The sequence below is a fragment of the Poromitra crassiceps genome, assembly GCF_964638095.1.
Source record: "Poromitra crassiceps genome assembly, chromosome: 3".
In the NCBI taxonomy this organism is placed as follows: Eukaryota; Metazoa; Chordata; class Actinopteri; order Beryciformes; family Melamphaidae; genus Poromitra; species Poromitra crassiceps.
Window position 1 is genome coordinate 27,916,801 of NC_139625.1, and position 21,959 is coordinate 27,938,759.

Here is a 21,959-nt window from a genome sequence, read left to right on the forward strand (position 1 = left end):
TTTACTAGAGCGAGGAAAAGCATCGATGAGCAGTCAGACGGAAACATCCATCGACAATGGTTTGATTGACATTGCTCATTTAGCTTATCAAGAGGAACTAACAAAACTACGATAGTGGTGTAGAGTCAAGCAGATTTTTTTTTAATGCCCTGATGATTTGTTATTTCAAATAGACTTATGCTGTACATTGTAGCTTCAAATATGGAAGCTTCTGCTTTGACAAGAGCTCCTCCTGCTGGTTAAATCACTCCACATATATCAGGACTAAAATGTGATGTAAAATCCCACCTCAAGTAGCATGTTGAGGGCAGCAACAGAACTCAATTCATTAAAGTCTATCAGCGAAGATGCAAGTGTTCTTAGAAAACTTCCATCTGGAGAAGAGAGAAAGGGAGAAAATTAAGTTCACAAAGGACCAAAGGAGAACATCATAAAGTACAATGCTTGTCACACGCTAAGAGCTCTATCGTCGCAAAGGCGGTAATTTTGCGTTAGCGCCCGTTTTGCGCTGGAATAGCGCCGCGCAAAGCCCTAATTGTGGGCGTGTCGGCCCGCTGCGCTTATAGCTTCATCTCGTGCAAACCTCCATATAGGCGTGTTTATGCCCAAAACAGTATTCATGCCCAACAGTATTCATGTCTGTGACAGCAGCTTCTTTCTTGCTGAGTGCCGTGGGCAAGCAGAGGGACAGAGTGAGAGAGAGAGAAAGGGAGAGGGTGAGAGAGAAAAGAGAGATGGGGAGAGAACGAGAGAGGGGGAGAGAGGGATAGAATTGGAGGATGAACTAGTTCGGATTCAGATAAACCATTAGAAACTATTGGAAATTGGTGCTGATGGAACAATATTCCATTTGAAACACACCAAAGGGCTGCCGCGCAATATTCCCATTATGTCCCAAAGTGTGTGCTTACTGTAATTAGTCATTTTGTTCATATAGGCTATATAACATACACATTTAAAAATATTAGTTTCTTTAATAGGGTAGGGATGTGTGAGAGAGAATTGTCGACTCTGGTTAAGCTATTGACTGCGGTCACGCCATCCGCGCTGTGGTCTTGCATGCGTGTAATTGCAGGGAAAGAGGTTACTGTAGGCTACTGGCCGGCACAATAACTTTCTCAAAAGTAATCTACTGTTAGGCTATAGGCCTACACCTAACACCACAGACCTGTATGGTCGGGAATTATGTAGCCTAATAAAAACCATGACAAACGAATTCTCATTTTTAAATCAAGGTGTGTGTTTTTTCTGCAATGTAGTTGAAAATCAACGTGACATTCTGAAGAGGGAAGAGTGTGTGCGCGCGAGGTGTTGGAGAGAGGACGGACATCCATGCCATGCGTAATGTATCCAAGCGAGGATTCCCTGCACTGCGCGGAGAATACCGTGTGCGCCCCATAGCACTCAGGCGTAGTGTTTTTTTTGCACTAAGACCTGCTATTAGGTGCCATTAAAATTGAGAGCACCCAAGGCACTTTTTTATAACACATTGCACTGGAACGCCTATTTTGGCCTGTGTTTACGCTCAGAACATGGCGATGGTATCTTCGCCAGAGCGCAAAGTGACACTTGCGGGAGGCAGACGATAGGCTAAGAGGCACACGGACATGCCTGGGCCACACCTACACCGGTGTCTGCGCTTAGATTCCAGCGCAAAACTGGAGGGTCGAGGCAGAAGATAGCTTAAGATGCAGGGAAGATAGCATAAGAGGTGTGCAAACGGCTGCGCAAACGATAGCGCCGTACGACGATAGGGCCCTGAGCCCTATTGTACATAAATATTACAGGACTATTCTAATGATTTTTCAGTAGGTTAGTGAGCAGTATGAGCAGACCTTTGATGTTACTCTGGAAGAGCTGGGGCAAGATGCCATTGGGGGCCAGCTGGTGGAACATACAGCGGAGGAACTGCTTGGCTACACCAGCTGCATTCCCTGGGATCAACATACTTGCAAAACAACACACGGAAAATGGTCGTGTTACACTGGCAGTCACACTTCACACCAAACATTCAACTGAACTCACTAAACACAGCAGGCGTTGATGTCTCATACCTCTCTGCTTGTCCGGGAAAATTGGCACTAGATGCCAACCTGAGAGAATTTAAAGCACTGGATTAGAACTCAGAAATGAATAACGCATGCGTTACAGCGAGGTGAGTTATGAAACTTCATTTAACGGTGAAGTACTGTGTGGATGGAGTTTGCGTCACCATACCTGCCCACAGACTGCATGATGTCGAGGAGCATCGGAGCAGCCAAGTCAGGGCTGAGGTGGATGAACATGGAGAGAACCACCACCGCTAGGCCCAGAGTCTCTTCATCGTATTCCTCCAGCACGGCCCCGCAGTCACGGCACCTGGTGTTTCGCACAGAAACACGTCAGGCCGTTTTAAGCAGCGTCCATCAAGGGCTTTGTATATCTTACACATCTTACACATAAATGAGCAAACCTATGTACCGGTATATCTGTATGTATCTCTGTGTCTCTGTTTCATTTTCCTCTGACACTGACAGCATTCATATTTGGCACGGGTACCGGGGGGGGGGGGGGGGGATGGATTTTTTTAATTAGTTAGGGCTGACTAAATAAGTAAAAATGGCTAATTAGTGGCCAAAATGAGTGAACACAGGTTCAGCATCATGGAGAGCTCCATGTGTTAGCTACTGATGGAGTTGACATGGGCGGAGGTGGAATCAGCCATGGAAGTGTACTATGAAAGCCCTCTGGGAGAGAGGAGAGGCTGCATGCCAACTGTGTAAGCGAGGCCTGACTAAATGGCTTGTGTGCTCCAACGGGTATCAGAACTATTGTTGACAAATTCAGTAGTATATATGCAAATTAACAATGTTTAACTTGTCTCCATCTTGCCTGGACCGAGAGCTCCCCGTTCATTCACAGAACTTACTATCACACTATCATTATTGCTCTCTCTACCTTAATTCGCAGAACTTCCTGGTCCAAACGACATCATTATGACATCATTTGGACCAGTTAAGTTCTGTAAATGAACGAGGAGCTCTCGGTCTAGGCAAGATGGAGGGAAGTTAAACATTGTTCATTTGCATATACTACCGATTTTGTCGTGATACAAAGCTGGTTGAAAATCTACAAAGTAGCCCTTTAAGTGGGCTTGGTTGAAGACCTGTTGCTGCTGGTTGACTCATTCACCTGTCAGACATGGTGGTAGGCTGCTCGTCAATGAACTCCTCGGGCGCAGGGACAAACATGCTGACGGTGCTCGGTGCAGAGAGGAGACTGGTTTTCGTCGGGCCTATGGAGGGAGAATAGCAACTATGAAAGTACCACAGGCTTTCAGGGCGACATTCAGTTGGATGTTGCTGCAGTGGCTGACCTGTCTCCCAGGTGTTGATGTTGTGTGGCGCACTGGACTGGTGCTCCAGCTGTCTCTTCATTAGCTGGCTCATGGTCAGAGCTCCCAGAGAGCCTCGCTTTGCCTGCCGGTACTGAGCTAAAGGTCAGACACAGAGAAAACAACCTGGCTTAGCAGTGCCTGCTAAGCCTGTTCCAGCTATAGCAACAACCTCAGAGGATGTGGGTTGACATGGAGATAGGGAAGATGCTCACATGAAAAGAAAAGACATGGTTAATGTAATTTCTATTATCAAACTAAGGCAATTCAAGCATTTAACTCAGTGCTTTTTGAAGAGGTGTGTCATTATAACAATAATTTAAGAGTGAAACTAATTAGAAAATTAAATGATCTAATATTAGTCAAGCATTCTTTCAGAGTTCTTGGGAATTTGATGACCTTATCAATAACATGTCAAATAACTGAATTTGCTTTTATTTCATACTGCCCAACAATAAATGAAATTACTCCCGCTTAATTTCAAATTAAGTTAACAAGACTGCAGGATATGGATTTTCTGTTCACTGCATAGAGATTAGAGAATGGAATGCAAAACTGGAGAAAGCGAACAAGTAATACAAAAAAATCAATATTGAGGCCCTAGAAATGTTTGACTACCACCACATTTCCTTTTAGTGAAGTTCAAAAGGAGATTGAAAAGTAATGTATTTGGATCCTACTTGATACTGAAGAGCGGTGGCTTGTTTCGGGTATAGCAGCTTCGAGGGTGGGGGCTGAGGCAGATTCTCGTGGCTTTTCCAAGGTAGACAGAACTTTGTGATCTGCAAGGCAATATGGGTGAATGATGGGCAGGGCTTTGGCATCAGCATTATGTGCCATCTTATGCCAGTGAAAAACTGTATGGGGTATACACATCCAGCCCCTGGACAAATGTGCGTACAGTATAAATTTAGTGTAGCAGCAGTAATGTTGCATAAAAGTATATCAGGAAAGAGTTAGTGTAGTTATAATTTAGTGGTCATTTAATAATAGTTTTATGTAACATTTAGTGTATAGTTATGTCGTTGTCAATGTCAGATATCTATCAAATTCTGCAAATCATAGTTTGTAGTTTGATATCGAGCTATCAATCTTAAATTCTGCCTGCCTCTTTAATTTCTTTAATTTAGTTTTCAGCGTTTATTTTCACAGCTATTGATGTGTGCTGTAAAGTGCTTTGTATTGAAGTGTTTGTATGAAGGAACAAGTGGAAACATACATAGAAAAACCCCACAGGACACCATACAGCTGGAGTGGTGCTGAGTTAGGTAAAGATTTGAGGTAGCTTGCACATTTGCCAGTAGGCATTTGTGTGATAAGAAAACTAAGATGAAAACTTTATTGAAATTTTGCGTCACTCCACTATACAGTGGCGGCTATTTTGATTCAAAGTTCTGAATACTATGCTTTTAAAAAGCTTTGGGATAGACTCCTCAAATCCCCTTGAAATAAAGATAACTTGGAGACAGATTACAGAACACATGGACAGCAGACAGGTAAGGTAGTGAGCCAGCCGCAGGGGGCCTGCCTATGCACCAGGACCCCTAAACCCCATGCAGGGTTTTGAGCCTCTGGCCTCAGATCCCCATGTTCCCTGCCTTCTTACCGGTTTCTGTGGTCTGCTCACCACCCAACTTGTCCAGAGTGTTAAAGGAGATGTCCAGATATTCCCTCTGGATGGCGCTGACAGCTATCTTCCTCTGCTTGCGTTGTCGGGGAACAATCTGAATTTTAAACTCTGCCTCGTCATTGTCATCGTCATCAGGTTTGGGGTCACTGTCCCCTTCATCACCGATGTCATAATCATCTTCATCATCGCCGTCCTCTTCATCATCATTGCTATTGTGGCCTTTTTCTGGCGAGGAGAGAGGCTCCACTGTGTCCTCTGGGATGTTTAAGAAGATAGTCCTGCCAGAGGGACTGGTGCCGACCGCTGCCTTCAGCTCCTCGGGGGCCATAGACATGTCTTCCAGGGAGGTGTCAGGGACATGCGGAGTCTTCCTTAGAAGGTCTCTCTTCTGTTTCAGGGTCATGGGGCTTTCGTGGCAGACATATTCCGGACGGTCAGGAAGCTCCAGAGAGGAGCTGGGAGTCACTTGATTTAGCTTCTTGTCCGCAAATGGTTGCACTGAGCTTGCCTCTCCCAACGGAATGTCTGGGGTCTTTTTGTTATTGGAGCAATCCTGCACACTCACCTGCACCACCGGGGACATTTGCAGGGTGTTGCTGCTGATAGGGGAAGCATGGGCATTGCTGCTCCCATTGAGCCTGGGGCCCATGAGCGCACTGATGTCGAATTCCTCGTCGCTCTCCACAATCCGCAGAGGAGGCAGTGGTTCAAACACCAGGGAGTCACTGTCAGACATGGAGAGCAGCGAGTGTTTCTCTGGAATGGAGGTGCAGTCAGAAGAGAGGTCAATGAGGTCCGGGTCCTCCTTCTCCTGAGCCGATCCCCCGGGGGAGTCCTGGTCCAGCTTGTCCTCGAAGGTCTCCATGCAGCTGAGACGTACCTCTGGGATAACGGGTTTGGAGCTGTCGGAATGGCCGCCTCGAGAGCCGCGCCGGTCCGTGCGATCGCTGCCCTCCGCCCGGACCGACGAGCCGTCGGACGAGCCTTTGCCGTGATGCCTGCTGTGGGACGTGGCAGAGGACGGAGGCAGGACCACAGGGGGCGCTTGCAGGTCGCACCGGTCGATGCAGGACTTGCGTCGGTGTTCATCCAGATTGAAGAGGATGGAGTCCGTGTTGGAAATGTCCAGAGACTTCTGCTTGTGCATGGCCTGTAGCCGCTTCTTCCTACTGGTCTCCTCCCTCACACAGTGCAGCAGGCTGTCCTGAAGGGCACTGGCTTCACGGTACTCTGACAGCTCAATCTCACCTGAAAGACGCACACACAGAAGAGGATAAGACTTTATCTCAGCGAAAGCAACAAGCCTCCTGCAATCACAAAAATATTTACTGAAAAATATTCAATCACTGCACTGTAATACTATACTTGACTCGACAAGGATGTGCTTCTTACTTTTCTTGGCATTCATCTCTACCGGCTGGTATTTTACAGACTTGCTGCCACCAATCCTCTTCAGGCGGGCAAAGAAGGTCTGTGACTCTTTATTAGCGGCTCCAGTAGGTGTGTCATGGATGTCTGACTCATCAAATACACTGTCCTCCTCTAAGATAGAGAAACATATGGACAATATAAAGTGTTTAATGGGAAGAATTCATGTTTCCTTCACGTCTTGATATCACAGTAGCAGTGTGTTCAAAAGTAACAATATGTGATTCTAAATTATATCCATAGATGACATCCATTTTGCTTGGGAAAAAAATTCTACCTAAAATGTATCAAAGTATACTTCAAAAATGCAGATGATTCTGTTCTCAGTAACATAGCTATTTTGTAATCAAAGGTCTTAAGATGACTCATAGCTTTAAATAATAACCCATACTGTGCTCCACATCATCATGTCATTGTCATGTCATCTTGCCATCTTTTCTGGAGGCTGCCAGCCACATTTACGCACGGGGGCACCATGCCCACAATTAACAGGATATGCGTAATGCAGTTTTACTTCATTAATACCTCTTCAGAAAATGGGCTGTTTCAGCAGCTTAAAGCAGCTACGAGCAACTTTTTCGATTGTTATTAAACAGTATAATTACAATATTGATGCATCACATCTTACCTATAATAGTAGCTGAGACCAAAGCCGTGTGTATCTGAGATTGCTCCCTTAGGTGATTATTAAGTCTATGTCTGTCTAAACTCGCGTCAACAGGGGGCTCTCTAGAGAGACCGGACCGGGTAACCCGGAAGTGAAACGCGGAAGTGAAACCCGGAAGTGAAACGCAGCTGCCTGCCTACGCCGTTCGCGCTGCCTAGCAACATAGCATAAACATTGTGAACGCCACGCATACTCTCGGGAACATCTCTCGTTATATTCTAACAGGTTTTTTGGAAGTTATTTTGTGGTTATGGCCGAAGTGGCTGCTGCAAACCGTTTCATTTCACTTCCTGATCTGCCCTGGCTACAGACAGACTAACACTGGCCGATTCACTCGGGGTTCAAGCGAGACTACTCTGCGTTGGTCTCGTCGACTATTAGAGGTAAGATGTGATGCATTGATATTAAATTTATACTGTTTAATAACAATCGAAAAAGTTGCTCGTAGCTGCTTTAACACTTGATGCTGTCATAATATCCTGATATTCTGGATCACCAGTGACTGCCAGGAAAGTCACCTGGAAAGACAGGCGGCATCCAGGAATTACTGGAACCTGGAGCATAGAGGGTTGGTAGCCCAATATGCAGTTTCTTTGAAGAAACACTCACACATCTAGCTACTAAGGAAATTTAAGTGCCAATGTGGCAAGATTTGTAGGAATCTTCAGGGCCTCAATCAAGATGCCCCAAAACAAGGTGTGGATGGGTGAGGGACAGGGGGAACACTGGTCAGAGAGGGGAGGACCATAGCCCGCTCTAAAACCACAGAGCTGACAACCTCTAGAAATCTACTCAAGTTGAGACAAGCAGGGTTCTTTATTTGCTTCACCTTTTTCCTTCTCGCTGTAGCGGCTCATGTTGGAGTTGTCGCTGTAGAGAGGCCCTGCTGTGGCGTGGGGACGACAGCTGTGATACTGGGCGTTCAGTGTGTTGATGGTGATGTGAATCAGATGGAGGACTACTTTACTCCCGTCCATGTCTCTGTAAGGGTACTATGGTGGATAGATAAACATAATAAGCTTATGTTGTATAGATCTCATTCTCCGCCTCATTGCAATTCAGATATATGAAGAATATAAATCAGTATGACATACATGCAATAATAAGCAATCATTTAAAGCTCACACTCATTTCAAGAAAGATGTGACCTAGGAGACTAAATTAATAATGCCTCATGCAATGAAATCCCACTGTGCTTTATGCCATGTGGTGACACATAAGATAAAAAAGACCTTATAGAGGATGACCAGCAGGGCTTTGAGCCACATCTGTCTGATGTGTGGCCTCAGTGCCCAAAGGGAGCATCGGGGCGGCTGCTGGAAGTAGTGTCTCAGCTGGGGACAAGTGCAGTATTTCAACACCTGGACCACCAGGGGGAGCAGCTGCTTCCCCAGACCAATGTTATAGTCCATCACCTGGGAAAAACAGCATTGGAATTCATTAGTACGCATAGCACATAGCGTAATAATCATCATAGCATACTATTAAATATACGATTCAAGTTAAATAAGGGCTTATATGTCAGTCACTTGTGCGATGCCAGCGATGAAGGCGTTGAAGCAGGTGGAGGTGCGCATCTTCTGAGGAGCGATCATGAAGCAGCCCTCCTGTTGGTCGTACCCCAGCAGCACGTGCAGGTGGCGCTTCACCGTGTTGAAGGCCTTGGCACTTCCGATGTCGGCCTCGGCGCTGCTCTGGTCCTTGGCCATGAATTTCATGAGCACCATGATCAGCTGGTGAACCGTCTGGTGGTCTATGCCAGCGTCCTCAGGGAGCACGTCTCTGATGATCGAGTCATCCTCAGGGGACGGTGTCTGGCCTAGGAGAGGGGCTGAAGCTTCAGGGTTAAAGGGTGGGAGGAAGCGTGCTGCAGACAGGGCAGAGGATGGGGAAGAGGGAAGGGTGCAGGTGCGTGGGGGAGGGGGGGGGGGTGACACAAGGGCGGGGCAAGTCAACTCATCTTGTCCACACATCATCATGAACTGTACATAGACGTCACTGCAACGTGTTCATGAAAGAAGGGGTAAACAGACAAACATGACAAGCTAGCTATAGCCTATTAGCAAGTGTTGTATTCGTTCATTCCAGTGTCAGAATTTGTTTAAGCTTTAGGCCGGCTACTTAACATGAAAGAACAATGAATGTCGTCATAGACCAAACATTGCTTTTTCATATTTTCACATAGCCCATCAGCTTTGTTGATAGTCAATACATATGTTTTTGCTCCAATGTTATGCAGAATAATATGATGGAATTTGGATTGTTATTTACCTGGCAGGACTTTCTCTATCATATCTCCCAGTGTCGGGGCAGAGTGCTCTTGCCTCGTAAGCCTTAGAGCTAAAAACCACATATGAAGAACACAATTAAGGAGAATGCTCAGGGGAGACAGCACAGGACACGTGTCTGAGCTTTCCCACAAACCAACACGCACGCGCGCGCACGCACGCACGCACGCAGGCACACACACACACACACACACACACACACACACACACACACACACACACACACACACACACACACACACACACACACACACACACACACACACACACACTCGTCACTGTTCACTAAAAACACACTACATGGCCCCAAAACAATGTGGATGCCAAGTACTCAAAATTTTGAGGGCTTTCATGAAATAATCTGGACAAATCACAAATAGCCAAACAGCTGCTCAACAGCTACATTATGCTTGACCCAACAGTATCTCCCAGAAACTCAGACAGCCTTCTGTGCAGAGTCAATGAGAAAATGAAAGACATGGTGAGTCCCTCCTTTTCAAACAAATGAGTATTTGGACATTCACATGAAACAAATGCTGCATAAGAACAAGACATGCAAATGATTGAGGAAAGAAACATTAGGAAAATGGGGCCAGACTTTGATCAAATGAGTATTTGCAAAGTTTCATGTTCAAGTCTTTTAAAAGTGTTTGCAAACACTATTTGACCTTGGTCTGTATGGTGCTGACACAGGATCAGACTAATAAACAGACAGACTGGCTGAGCTGTGCTACTCACGAAGTCGGTTGCTCAGAGACTCCGGGAGTGAGAACGCCCGTTTAGATGCTGACGGGCCCTTCACACTGTCCCGGAGGGAACGCACACTCTTCTGGCGGTTCCTGGCGAAACGGGCCCGCCGGATCTTCCACATCGCTGCGTCGCTGAGGTTGGCGACATTGGTTCGCACAGCTGTGATAGCTGACAAAAGAATTAACCTAATTTTAATGCAAATATATATATATATATATACATATATACTGTATAACATATTATGTCTGCCAAGATTTTTCTTAGTAGGTTACAGGTAACTATGTCAAACAAAAGTCTAGTGTAGATGCACACAGCTGGGGTCTAGAGTAGGCTGTCTGAATGGGGACATCGCAGCTATACGTACTAGTGGGGAAAGGGAACTCCTTGTTGCAGTCCAGGTGTAGCTGGGCTTCCAGAGATAACGTTTCGAAGCGGCTGACAAAAAACTCCCAGCTCAGAGCAGGAACCTCCTTCTTCAGGCAGTGCAGCAGCAGGAGCTTGCTGAGGATGATGGGCCGATCCCTCACCACAGTGTCAAACTGGAAGTCCAGGCACAGGCACAAGCCCTAGATACCAATACAATACACACACAACAGAAAGACATTACAGAAAGACCCAAAGAAAGAGTTTCCATGGTGAATCAATCTTTACATTGTCCCTTTGCTTGGTGTAATGCAGTGATTCTCAACCTTTTTCATATCAAGGACCCCTAAATTAGTATACATTAAGGCCACAGACCGGTGTCTCTTGGACCCAAATCTGAGAATATTTTTATTATCAGTTATGATTTTGTCCCGAATTCTGTGTTGTAGGCAAAGAGATAACAGAGAAACCATGATCAAAACAGACATTCTTCTACATTCTGTAATTGTGTTAACTTCTTGTAAATGATATAACGTTAATGGTGACTAACAAGTCATAAGTTTGTTGGGGACCCCCTGGAACCCCCTGAAGGACATTACATTACATTACATTACATTACATTACATTACGTCATTTGGCAGACGCTTTTATCCAAAGCGACTTACAATAACACATTTTTTGTCAGCAATAGAGCAATCAACTATGGAGCACAGTCTATGACAACTACAACTTCTGAAGGAACAGTGGTACAAGTTTAGGTTAGTGGTACAAGGTTATTTATTTATTTATTTATTTATTTATTTTTTTTAATAAGGAAAGAGAGAGAACGAAGTTAGATCAAGAAGGGCCCAGATGGAGCCTGAAAAGGTGTGTCTTTAGTCTTTTCGGAAAGATCGGCAGTGATTCAGCTGTCCTGACCGAAGGTGGAAGCTCGTTCCACCATTGAGGTAACCTGACGCTGCCAGATTGATGAGTTTGCTTCACATTCTGATTGTGAATTTGTGGAACAATGCCGCCCCCGTCTGGTGGAGTCAGGCTACCATTGAGGTGCCAGGGACGAGAAGAGTCGAGATCGGGATGAGCGACTTTTGAGCCCCCGTAGCGAAGGAGGGGCGAGGCGACCTGCACTGGTGGAGGAGCGAAGGGAGCGCTGAGAGGTTTGGAACCTGACCATGGATTGCAGGTACAGGGGAGCTGACTGGTGTACTGCCCTGTAGGCCAGTACCAGTGTCTTGAATTTGATGCGGGCCGAGATGGGAAGCCAGTGGAGCTCCTGGAAGAGGGGAGTGACGTGAGAGAATTTGGGTTGGTTGAATACCAGACGGGCTGCAGCGTTCTGAATGAGCTGAAGTGGTCGGATGTCGGTGGCAGGTAGGCCGGCCAGGAGCACGTTGCAGTAGTCCAGGCGGGAGGAGACAAGAGACTGGACCAGGAGTTGAGTCGCTTCTCTTGTGAGAAAGGGACGGATTTTGCGGATGTTGTAGAGAGAGAACCTACAGGAGCGTGCTGTAGCAGCTATGTTGGCAGAGCAAGACAGCTGGTTGTCAAGGATCACCCCAAGGTTCTTAGCTGTTTGGGAGGGAAGTACAGTGGTGTTGTCAATGGAGATGGAGAGATCTGCGAGAGGGCAGTCTTTTCCTGGGAGGAAGAGTAGCTCTGTCTTACCAAGGTTGAGCTTGAGGTGGTGGGCAGACATCCAGTCGCCAATGTCTTTGAGGCATGCAGAGATGCGAGCCTCGATTTGAGTGTCGGAGGGGGGCAAGGAAAGGAAAAGCTGGGTGTCATCAGCATAGCAGTGATAAGAAAAGCCATGAGAAGAGATCACATAGGCAAGAGATCTGATATAGAGAATGAAAAGTAAGGGGCCCAGGACTGAGCCCTGGGGGACACCGGTGGTAAGAGGACAGGATCTGGAGAGGGACCCTCTCCATGAGACCTGGTATGAGCGGTTCGAGAGGTAGGAAGCAAACCAGGAGAGTGCAGAACCTGAAATGCCGAGGTCAGACAGAGTGGAAAGAAGGATTTGGTGGTTGACTGTATCGAAGGCAGCAGACAGGTCAAGGAGGACAAGAACAGAAGAGAGGGTGAGGCCTTAGCAGTGTGAAGGGCCTCTGTGACAGCAAGAAGAGCTGTCTCAGTGGAGTGAGAGGCCTTGAAACCGGACTGCAGAGGGTCCAGGAGGTCATTTTGGGAGAGATAGAGAGAAAGTTGTTCGGACGCTGCTCGTTCGAGGGTTTTGGAAAGGAATGAGAGAAGAGAGACAGGTCTGTAGTTGTGAATAGCAGTAGGGTCAAGGGAGGGTTTCTTAAGCAGAGGCTTGACTCTTGCAGTCTTTAGAGCAGGCGGAACAAGACCAGAGGACAGAGAGGAGTTAATGAAGGTAGTGAGGAAAGGAGATATGTTAGGTGAGATGGTTTGAAAAAAAGTCTGGACCCCTGGTGGTCCCCGGACTCCACATTAAGAACCACTATTTTGTATATTTTGTTCTGAGTATAGTATGTGTGGTGCTTCATGTTGCGCTGCGCTAACATTTCCCATTTGGAAAAAGTCTGGAACTAGTTGTGAGCAGGTCACCTGTAAGGCTGGCCTCTTGATGGTGTCCAGCAGCAGTCTGGCTCGGGTGGCCACGGCCGGGTTGACGTCCTCCACAGAGGCCAGGAAGCAGCAGAAGGCATGGGCCAGGGCATACTTCAGCAAGTGGTTCTTGGTCACTGAGCTGATGTCCAGGAAGCGACACAGCACCGCTACCTTCTCCACTGGGAGATTCAATGACAATACAGGGCAACAAGAAACATCTCAGCACCACAGACAGCACGCAATATAAACAACAGCCACTTGAGCTGCCTAATATCACCACCATAATCACCACAATATAATAATCGTTAGTAATATCGTTAATAATAGTTATGCTAATCAGGTCATTCCTTAAGCTAGTTCTATGACAATATGTGTACATAACACATGGACGGTATGAATATGAATTCTGTATCTTTAAGCATTGAGGCGTTATCGCAGTTTATAGTATTTTTTCTTCTTCTGATTTTCCTCCTTTTTTCTCCCCAATTGTACTTGGGGAGAAAGTACACCAAATTTCCCCCCTGCTGCCCCAGTCGCTGCTCCACCCTCTGCCGATCTGGGGAGAGCCGAGGCTAGCACCATGCTTCCTCCGACACATGTGCAGTTGCCAGCCGCTTCTTTACACCTGACAGGGGGAGCTTCGCCAGCAGGACATAGCACGTGGGAGGATTAGGCTATTCCCACCAGTTCTCTTCCACCCCGACCAGGCCCCCCGACCGACCAGAGGAGGTGCTGGTGCAGCGCCCGGGGCACATACCCCCAATCCGGCTTCCCTCCCCCAGACACAATCAATCGTGCCTGTATGGACGCCTGACCAAGCCGGAGATAACACGTGGGTGTGAACCTGCGACTCTCGTGTTGGTAGGCAGGGAATCTGCTGCTACACTACCCGGACGCCCCAATAAAATCTGTTTTTGCTTATCGATATGTGGATTTATGCAGCAAAGTGCTCCAAAATCAAATCAGATCATCTTCTACTCTATAGGGGGAACCTGTGATGTAAGTATGAAGTTTCTATCATGTATTGTTCTTCAGTTATGGAATTCATAATCATGTTTTTCGACACAGACAGACATGCCACCATGACAACATAATGTCCAGCACACCATGCTCCATGGTGGCTGGACATAATGCAGCCTTGGGGAGTAACGGATTACATGTAATGGGATTATGTAATCAGATTACAAAAAACAGTAAAAAAAAAATCTAGATTACAGTTACATTTAGTAAAAAAAAAGATTGCTATCAGGATTACAATTTTAAACTGAAGAACGATGTGCACACATTACAACACTTGCCTCACACAACATCTCTCTGGTACACCCCAGTCTCATGGCAGTTTATGAAATTATCTGTAGCCAGTTGCACAGCTGACATTGTGTTATTTTTCCACTTTGTATTATTATTAATGAGAAACAGATAACACTAGGTAGATTGGCTGAAAGCCTGCTGTAACAAACACAGGCTCTGAAAGAGCTTTTTTTTTTCTCTTTTCCTTTTTTTTTTTTAAATATATCCTCCTGAGGAGCATGCCCCTGACTCCAGCAGTAAAATGCAGGAACTTTGTTCAAAATTAATCCAAAAGTAACCAAAAGTAATCAGTTACATTACTTTAATATTGTGATACTTTGATTACGTTACTGATTAAAAAAGATTACAGGTAATTAGTACGGTAATTGTATCGGATTACATTTTTAAAGTAACCCTCCCAACCCTGTAAATTATGTATACAATGATGTATAAAAATATATATATACACAAAAGCACAACAGGTTGCTGCTGTTAATTATTGGCTCTGTTTATATCACATCTCAGTTTGAAATCTAAAATTATAATCTAAAAACAGATGAATAATTTGAGTCCTGAAGTAGCATCATCCAGTTTGTGCTGGTGGACAGTTTTGGCCACTAGGTGTCAGTGTGGTAGAGAGGCTCAAACCAGGCCGGTCATGGCCAGATTGCCTGCCAGTCACAGTCACTTTTTTTGCATGATTTCCGCCACACAAGTAAATGTGGGACTGTCTGCTAATACAGCTGCATAATAACATTCTCAGAGCTCATGTTCATGACACATCATTTCACTTGGCCACCAGACTGAATGGTTTGCAATGTAATGTGTCACCCTTCATTCCGCCATTTTCTATGGTTTATATATGTAAAAAAAAAAAAAAAAAAAAAAAAAAGAATCAACACTTTCTGAACAATATGCATGTCTAGCTCATTGTCACTTTATAGCTTCTGTTTGTGTTCTCGTCCTGTATCCATATAGCATGTCAGAGGACCTGTCCTCTGCCCCTGTCTCAAGGTCATACAGCTCCTCTCTACCAATCACAGGGTGAGGAAAACCTTATTAATCCCGCAATTCCTCTTTGCCGCCTGTATGAGCCGCATGGTAACCATGACAACAAAAGGGGGAGACGTGGGTAGGTGACGGTTTATGGAGGAGATTATACAAGCGGACTGGGGGTCTTCCTCTAACGTTTCATTCATATAACTGCGACCAAATCACTCACAAAAGTCGGCATGAAAATCACAAATACAACTCACAATCATCATGTTGACCCTCACACAGTGTATACACCTGTATATGAGGCCATATATCCTCACCATAAGCAATACGTGCTGTATCAGATATACAGTACCACATATCAGACCAATCCTGCTGCTCTATATCCCTCACCCGCTTCAAATCGTATCTTCCAGTCCTTGCTGTTGAAGTTTGTGTCGATCAGGTTCCAGAAGATGTCCGCTCCGTGGGAGAGAGAGAGGGCGTGGAGGAGCTGAGGCACAGCCAGCGATGCCAGCTGGCAAAACTCTGACTTCAACATGGACCACAGGCTGAAAACACATGCATCAAATTAGACACACTCACACATGCACAAACTAACATCCTGAAGTGGCCGTTAAGTAGCTGATCGAAATACAACTGTCACAAACAGATATATTCATCACAATGATCCAAGTCAAAGGGGGGGGGGGGGGGGGGTAGGGTGTCTTATCTCTTTTTTTGTATTTATGTGTATAATTTGTAAATGTAAATGTTGAAAACCAAAAAAGGGAAAAGGGTAAAAAAAAGAAGAAGAGAAGAAGATCCAAGTCACTTTGTGTACGTGTCTCATAGCTGGGAGGGTGTCACCAGTCAACACACACCTTGGGATGAGCATCTTCTCCTGGACGTAGGCCAGGAAGTGGGGGTGATCCTTACGGGCGAGGTAGAGACACTCCCCGTGCAGACACAGGATCCTCAGACAGTTCAGCATGTTGAACAAGATGTCAGGCTCCTCAAACTTGGCCATTTCCTAAAGAGAGCACAGGATGACGACGAACGGCTAACCCATAGAGTATCCACCATATTTACATTCAGGCCAATAACACTGAAATACTACTGAATGGCTCCAGTCTATTTGTATCTGGGTTTTTATATGCTGTTATTCAGAACAAGTACCTGCAGAATGGTGTAAATAAGCTTGAAAGACACTGGAAGCTGCTGGTAGGAGAACTTCTTATCCGAGTTATTTGTCATTGCTGGAAGGAAAGGCTTTCATGTTAGAAACAAGTACCCAAACAAGGGAAACATCTCCGGTGCTCTTTCAAGTTGCTCTGCATGTTTGCAGAACAGGCTTAGTTTAGTCTTTTTTGCATTCAAATAGAACGTCAATTATCCAAACCAATAGGGAGCGGATGTTGAGATTGGGAGTGTGAAATGTTTGCAGCACAAAATGTATTGCAATTCTGTACCAGAGGCTATTGAAAATATGAAGGGTTAGGGTTATGGGTTATAGGGTTAGGGCGCATACATGAGCTCTGTTCTAATTTGCAATCAGTTTCCAAAAAAATAACACAATTGATCATTCTGTTTTTGTGTGTGACTATTTTCTATCATTGTGCCTGCTTGGTAAACCAGCTTGTCAATATTTGTCTGTATTTCAGATTATTATCATCACAGGTGACAGCTCTTCATTTTAATCTGAACATTTCATGTGAAACACATTGAGTATACACATGTGGGTTATCAGGAGAGTGGTTACTGGTGTTGAGTATACACACGTGGGTTATCAGGAGAGTGGTTACTGGGGTTGTCGGTGTGTGTGCCAGTCGGGTTGTCTCCTTCCTCAGTTCCCTTCTCGGCCACCAGGGAGAAATCTGTCTGAGGCAAGAGCAAGGTCTCCTCCAAACTATCAGTGGCTTCCTAGAGGGCAGATGAGAAGTTTGGAAAAGTCCTCCCTCCTTCACTTCACATGACCAGTAATTTAGCATGCATGATATTGGACCATTAGCCCTCATTCACGTTTCAAATTTCGAGTTACCTATTAGTGAGTGTGTGTCTGCATGCATACAGGACAAAGTGCATTCGTAAAGCATGTCACCCTCCAGGATTGATGTCATCTGCAACAAGATGGCTGAGCCAGACACACAACAGTGTTTTATAATTGCACTGTGGGTTGGGACAGGAGGACCGAATGGCATCAATCTTGGAGGTTGATATGTTTTACGCACGGGGTCGGCGTCTCACCACCAGGCGTATCTCTTCCCGGGGGGTCAGCCTCTCCAGTAGCTCACAGCCCAGCTGGTAGCACAGGATGCTGGATTGGCACAGGCTGCACTCCAGGGCCTTCTCGTCCTTCTGGCAGGTGTGCGAGCCCCCCCACGGGGCCTGGAAGACGTTGTTGATGATCCCCACGATATCCTTCCCCAGGCTGCTGTCTAGACCCAGCATCACACCATCATCCTGGAGCTCCATCTGGGACAGCGGGGAGGAGACAACCATCAAAACAAGGGAGCAGAAAGTGGAGCACGACACAAATCTCAACATCCCACCTGTGTGTTTTGTTCACTGCGAGTCTCTAAATGAACAAGGGATAACAGAGGCTTTAAACTAACATAACGTGCTTGAAACAAAATGTTGAATATTATGTGTGTACATCCTTAGTTTGTCAGTTACCATTCAAAATAAATTTTAGAAGGATACCATACAAATATCACAGTAGCCTCTATAAGAATATTATATGAATATTATAGCGATACCAGACTGCCCTCCAAAAACTGCAGTAACTACTTTTTTTGTTGTCTTAATGGTCAAAGTTTAGGTTACATATAAAGATAAATTATTCATAATAGCATTTTAAAAATATATACAATCCACTCCTGCATCAACAATATTTTTGTCTGGATACAAATTAAACTTTTAAGTCTTTTAGTTTCGAAGTATTTTCTCAGTTTTACTAGCATTAGCATTAGATGCAGCATTAGAGTTAAAATGCCATGAAGTGCAATAAGATCACTATAAAGTCACTATTAGGTACCACAGACACAATATAAGTTCCTGTAGGAATATTATACAAATATTCTAGTGATCTTTCATCAGGGACGTATGGTCACCTGCTTGAGGACGAGGTCGAACATGAGGATGAAGCAGCCTAGGTTCATGTCGTCGTCGTCACAGTCCAGATCCAGCGCACAGTGTCCAGAGGCGTGACCCAGGTTTTTGAAGGGGCTGCAGCGCAGCGGGCTGCGGAATGGGCTGCGGAATGGACTGGGGAATGGGCTCAGGGTGTTGTGCTGCCCGCGGCGTCCCGGATCTGACACCACACTCACCTACCGACACAGAACCCATCACTAAACAAAGTGACATACGGTATGTTTAAATTCAAATGCAATGCATATATGCACTTTCCAATCTTGTGATCTCTGTATAAGTCCACAGTTACTCAGCTATAGTTTTCAATGATAAACCTCCATGGTACTCTAGTTCAATTAAGCCCCTTAACACAGCTATATTTAGACTTTGGCAGTTACCATGGCAACCTACATCCCTGTGAATGGTAGACAACAGAGTTGAAGCAGAGTAAGAACACACACATCCCAGGTCTAAACAGGTGCTGGACAGAATACAAACCATCTAAAAAAAGCAGGGTTGGCAGACTCTGCACACCTAAAGCTGCTCCCAAGGTGCATAAATTTATGAACACCTAGTGAGGCGATGTTTTGAGTACATTGCTGGCCAGACATGTTTTTTGGAATACAGTGTTTACCCAGTCTTAACACTGATATGATTCAACTAAGAGAGACACAAAGTGAGCCATAAACTCTTTGGGGCTCACTAGTGTAATGTAAAATGTTGAGGAGGACATGCACAATGGTCCGTTGGGCGTATCTTTGGCACGGCTGCCTCCCTCACCCTGCGAGCCCCAGTGTTGCCGGTCAGATCCGACACCCGGGTCTTCCTCTGATTGGCCAGCTCCTTCACAGAGTTCACCCCATCAGAGAACATCCCGATCAACAGCTGAAGAGGCACCACGATGTCCAGCTCCGACAGAACCTAGGCCCAAACAAGACACACAACACTCAATATAAACACATTACTGACACAAACTCATACTACGCACTCATATGAATTGGACCGCACAAGAGGTGTGTGGTCCAATTCATATGTGCATATGAGTTCTTAGAATGAGTACACACCATGGAGACATAAAGAGCTGCAAAAGCATCTTCACTTCTCCATCTGATTTGAATGTGACATAGCGGTATTTCACGAATTACTGCAGTCTCTTGATCATAGAAATCAGAAACCTTGAAAGGGATCCATGTATACAGGCCTGCAAGCTGTGAGTGCATATGGGATGAAAGGCAAAATCCCTCCTGTCTCTCTCAGTCTCATTCTGTGACCCAAATCCATATTCAGCAGGGCCTGTGCCCAGACGCTCGCACAGAATGACAACCTGTTCACTTCACACGCACTGTGGACAGAACCACAGGATATGGACTGGACACTCGTGTGTGTGGGTGTGTGTGTGTGTGTGTGCGTGCGTGCGTGTGTGTGTGTGTGCATGTGTAGGCGTGCTCACATGCAGCCACAGCAGAGCCTGCTCTTGCACGGACGCCGGGTATCCGGAGAATCTGCAGCTGATGAAGCCAAACATCTCTTCCATGGAGAAGGGTAGGGGACACAGCTCAATATCAAACATCTTACTGCAGGGAGAGGGGCGAGAGAACAGATATGGTCATGGATATGCACTTATGCATTTATGTATAGTGAGTGGTTTCCTGTGTTTCCCAGAGGTGAAAAGAGCAACAGCGATCGCATAGTAAGAGCAAGAGAGTGAGAGTTTTTCCAGTCAAGGAAAAGTGAAGGTCACTCACGGCCCTTACTCAGAATGCAAAGTGGCTGCATTGCATTCTGGTCTAATACGTCTACTGTCAGTGGAGAAATAGAGCGGAACAGTCACGTGACGTCTCTTGCCCCGGAAGTGAATTTCCCATTCATCCTTACATAACGAGTTTTAAGGCTGGAACCAAGCCAACCCATAACCTAGTGAATCGTGAGTGACCATAAAACATTTCACTTGGCGCAAAAACAAAAATAAAGACGGAGGAAAAAAAATCCCCACGCTTGTTATCCAACTCAAATACCCACCAAGCAACAGAACTTACCTGAGCACTTCCCGGAACTCTTTGAGCTGGTGGTCGGGAACCTCTGTGCGGATCGCCTCCAGCCACTCCGGCATGAAGCATTCCCAGAGCGGCTGGCTGATGACATTGTAGGGAATCAGACACAGGATCCGGTTCAGGCCTTCCTTCAGCTGGGTCACCGTGCTACATGACTTGTCCCAGTAACCCCCCACCTGGGGAAAAGTGTGCACAGACCGGCTTAGATCAAATACAGCCAAGGGGGGGCGTGAAGATAATGACCGGCCCAGAATGACACCAGATAGACCTCAATCCTCAGTGACACCAGATAGACCTCAATCCTCAATGACACCAAATAGACCTCAATCCTCAATGACACCAAATAGACCTCCATCCTCAATGACATCCTGATTCAATGTCATCCTTCACGTCTAGTTTCAACATGCAACAGGCTCAAAAATCATCGGATGGGATGGAAGCACCAAATAATATTGGGAGGTGTAAATAATATTTATGTGTTTGTTTCCTGAGTAGACTCAAAGTCATATTTTCTCATAACCTTTCCCACCACCTTAACACCAGCAACCTGTACATCCCTCATAATCCCCTGCCTACTGTATGTATACTCATTTTGCGCTGATTGATTGATTGATTGATTGACTGATTTTATGGATATACTAGACAAAGAAAATCCAAGGGATGACATGTAAAAGTGTGAACGATTATTTCCAACATGGTCCCTGATCTGCCACCTTACCCTGGCGAACTCCACAGGTTTGGGCAGCAGGCACATGACCATGACGTCGAAGCGCACGTCGCACACGGTCTTCAGCCACTTGGTGACAAACTGAGGCTTGAGCTTCTCCACCAGACTGCCCACCTCGTCATCCATCATGTAGGCAGTGGAGTGAAACCACTGGAACACCATGCTGACCAGCCGGGCCAGGCTCTCCGTGGGCGTGTTCTCATTAGGGGTGCACAGGCTTACCTGCAGGGATATGTGTGTGTGTGTGTGTGTGTGGGGGGGGGGGGGGGGGGGGGGGGGGGGGAGTAGGAGATAGGTGCAGAAGAGCAGGCACATGCGTCAGTGAGGCAAACTCATTGAGTCAGGTATTGAGTGAGGTATATGAACTGAACAGAGCCGTGCACACATCCTTATCTCACGCCTGCTTTGTTATTGATGGACAAAGAATACACACATCCTTATCTCACGCCTGCTTTGTTATTGATGGACAAAGAATACGCACCAGGAACCAGATGCCAAACTGACTGAGGAGCCGCTGGTCGTGCTGGTCGTCCTCCTTGTTGTCAAAGTCGATGTTGTCCAGAGAGTGGTGCGAGGCGGACAGGCCCATCTGACGACGCCTGTTCAGCTCAAACTCGCGCTGCTCCGCATGAATCTCTGCCTCCTTCAGCAGGCTGGATGGAGATGGAGGAATAATAGTTACGGATATTATACCGGTATATATATATA

General features: G+C 45.9%; 1 protein-coding gene across 5 annotated transcripts in view; it reads right to left on the minus strand.

Annotated features, from left to right (window-relative positions):
- unc79 (unc-79 homolog, NALCN channel complex subunit) overlaps positions 1-21,959 on the minus strand; it is a gene marked incomplete at both ends in the record, with an annotated part of 44,655 nt that overhangs the window by 6,747 nt on the left and 15,949 nt on the right. Inside the window, 26 exons of one of the 5 annotated variants that reach the window (XM_083633811.1) lie at positions 289-374; positions 1,836-1,948; positions 2,055-2,093; positions 2,218-2,358; positions 3,172-3,472; positions 4,054-4,155; positions 4,980-6,251; positions 6,396-6,545; positions 7,928-8,090; positions 8,331-8,513; positions 8,628-8,917; positions 9,370-9,438; positions 10,125-10,304; positions 10,501-10,702; positions 13,074-13,255; positions 15,756-15,913; positions 16,226-16,374; positions 16,521-16,600; positions 17,123-17,264; positions 17,589-17,816; positions 18,455-18,670; positions 19,254-19,394; positions 19,924-20,047; positions 20,510-20,700; positions 21,243-21,473; positions 21,733-21,904. In XM_083633811.1, coding sequence (XP_083489937.1) covers positions 289-374; positions 1,836-1,948; positions 2,055-2,093; positions 2,218-2,358; positions 3,172-3,472; positions 4,054-4,155; positions 4,980-6,251; positions 6,396-6,545; positions 7,928-8,090; positions 8,331-8,513; positions 8,628-8,917; positions 9,370-9,438; positions 10,125-10,304; positions 10,501-10,702; positions 13,074-13,255; positions 15,756-15,913; positions 16,226-16,374; positions 16,521-16,600; positions 17,123-17,264; positions 17,589-17,816; positions 18,455-18,670; positions 19,254-19,394; positions 19,924-20,047; positions 20,510-20,700; positions 21,243-21,473; positions 21,733-21,904 — 5,305 coding nt within the window. Of the gene's footprint in view, positions 1-288; positions 375-1,835; positions 1,949-2,054; positions 2,094-2,217; positions 2,359-3,171; positions 3,473-4,053; positions 4,156-4,979; positions 6,252-6,395; positions 6,546-7,927; positions 8,091-8,330; positions 8,514-8,627; positions 9,059-9,369; positions 9,439-10,124; positions 10,305-10,500; positions 10,703-13,073; positions 13,256-15,755; positions 15,914-16,225; positions 16,375-16,520; positions 16,601-17,122; positions 17,265-17,588; positions 17,817-18,454; positions 18,671-19,253; positions 19,395-19,923; positions 20,048-20,509; positions 20,701-21,242; positions 21,474-21,732; positions 21,905-21,959 lie in introns of all 5 variants that reach the window. The other 4 variants (XM_083633810.1, XM_083633809.1, XM_083633808.1 and 1 more) reach the window with 4 other exon arrangements.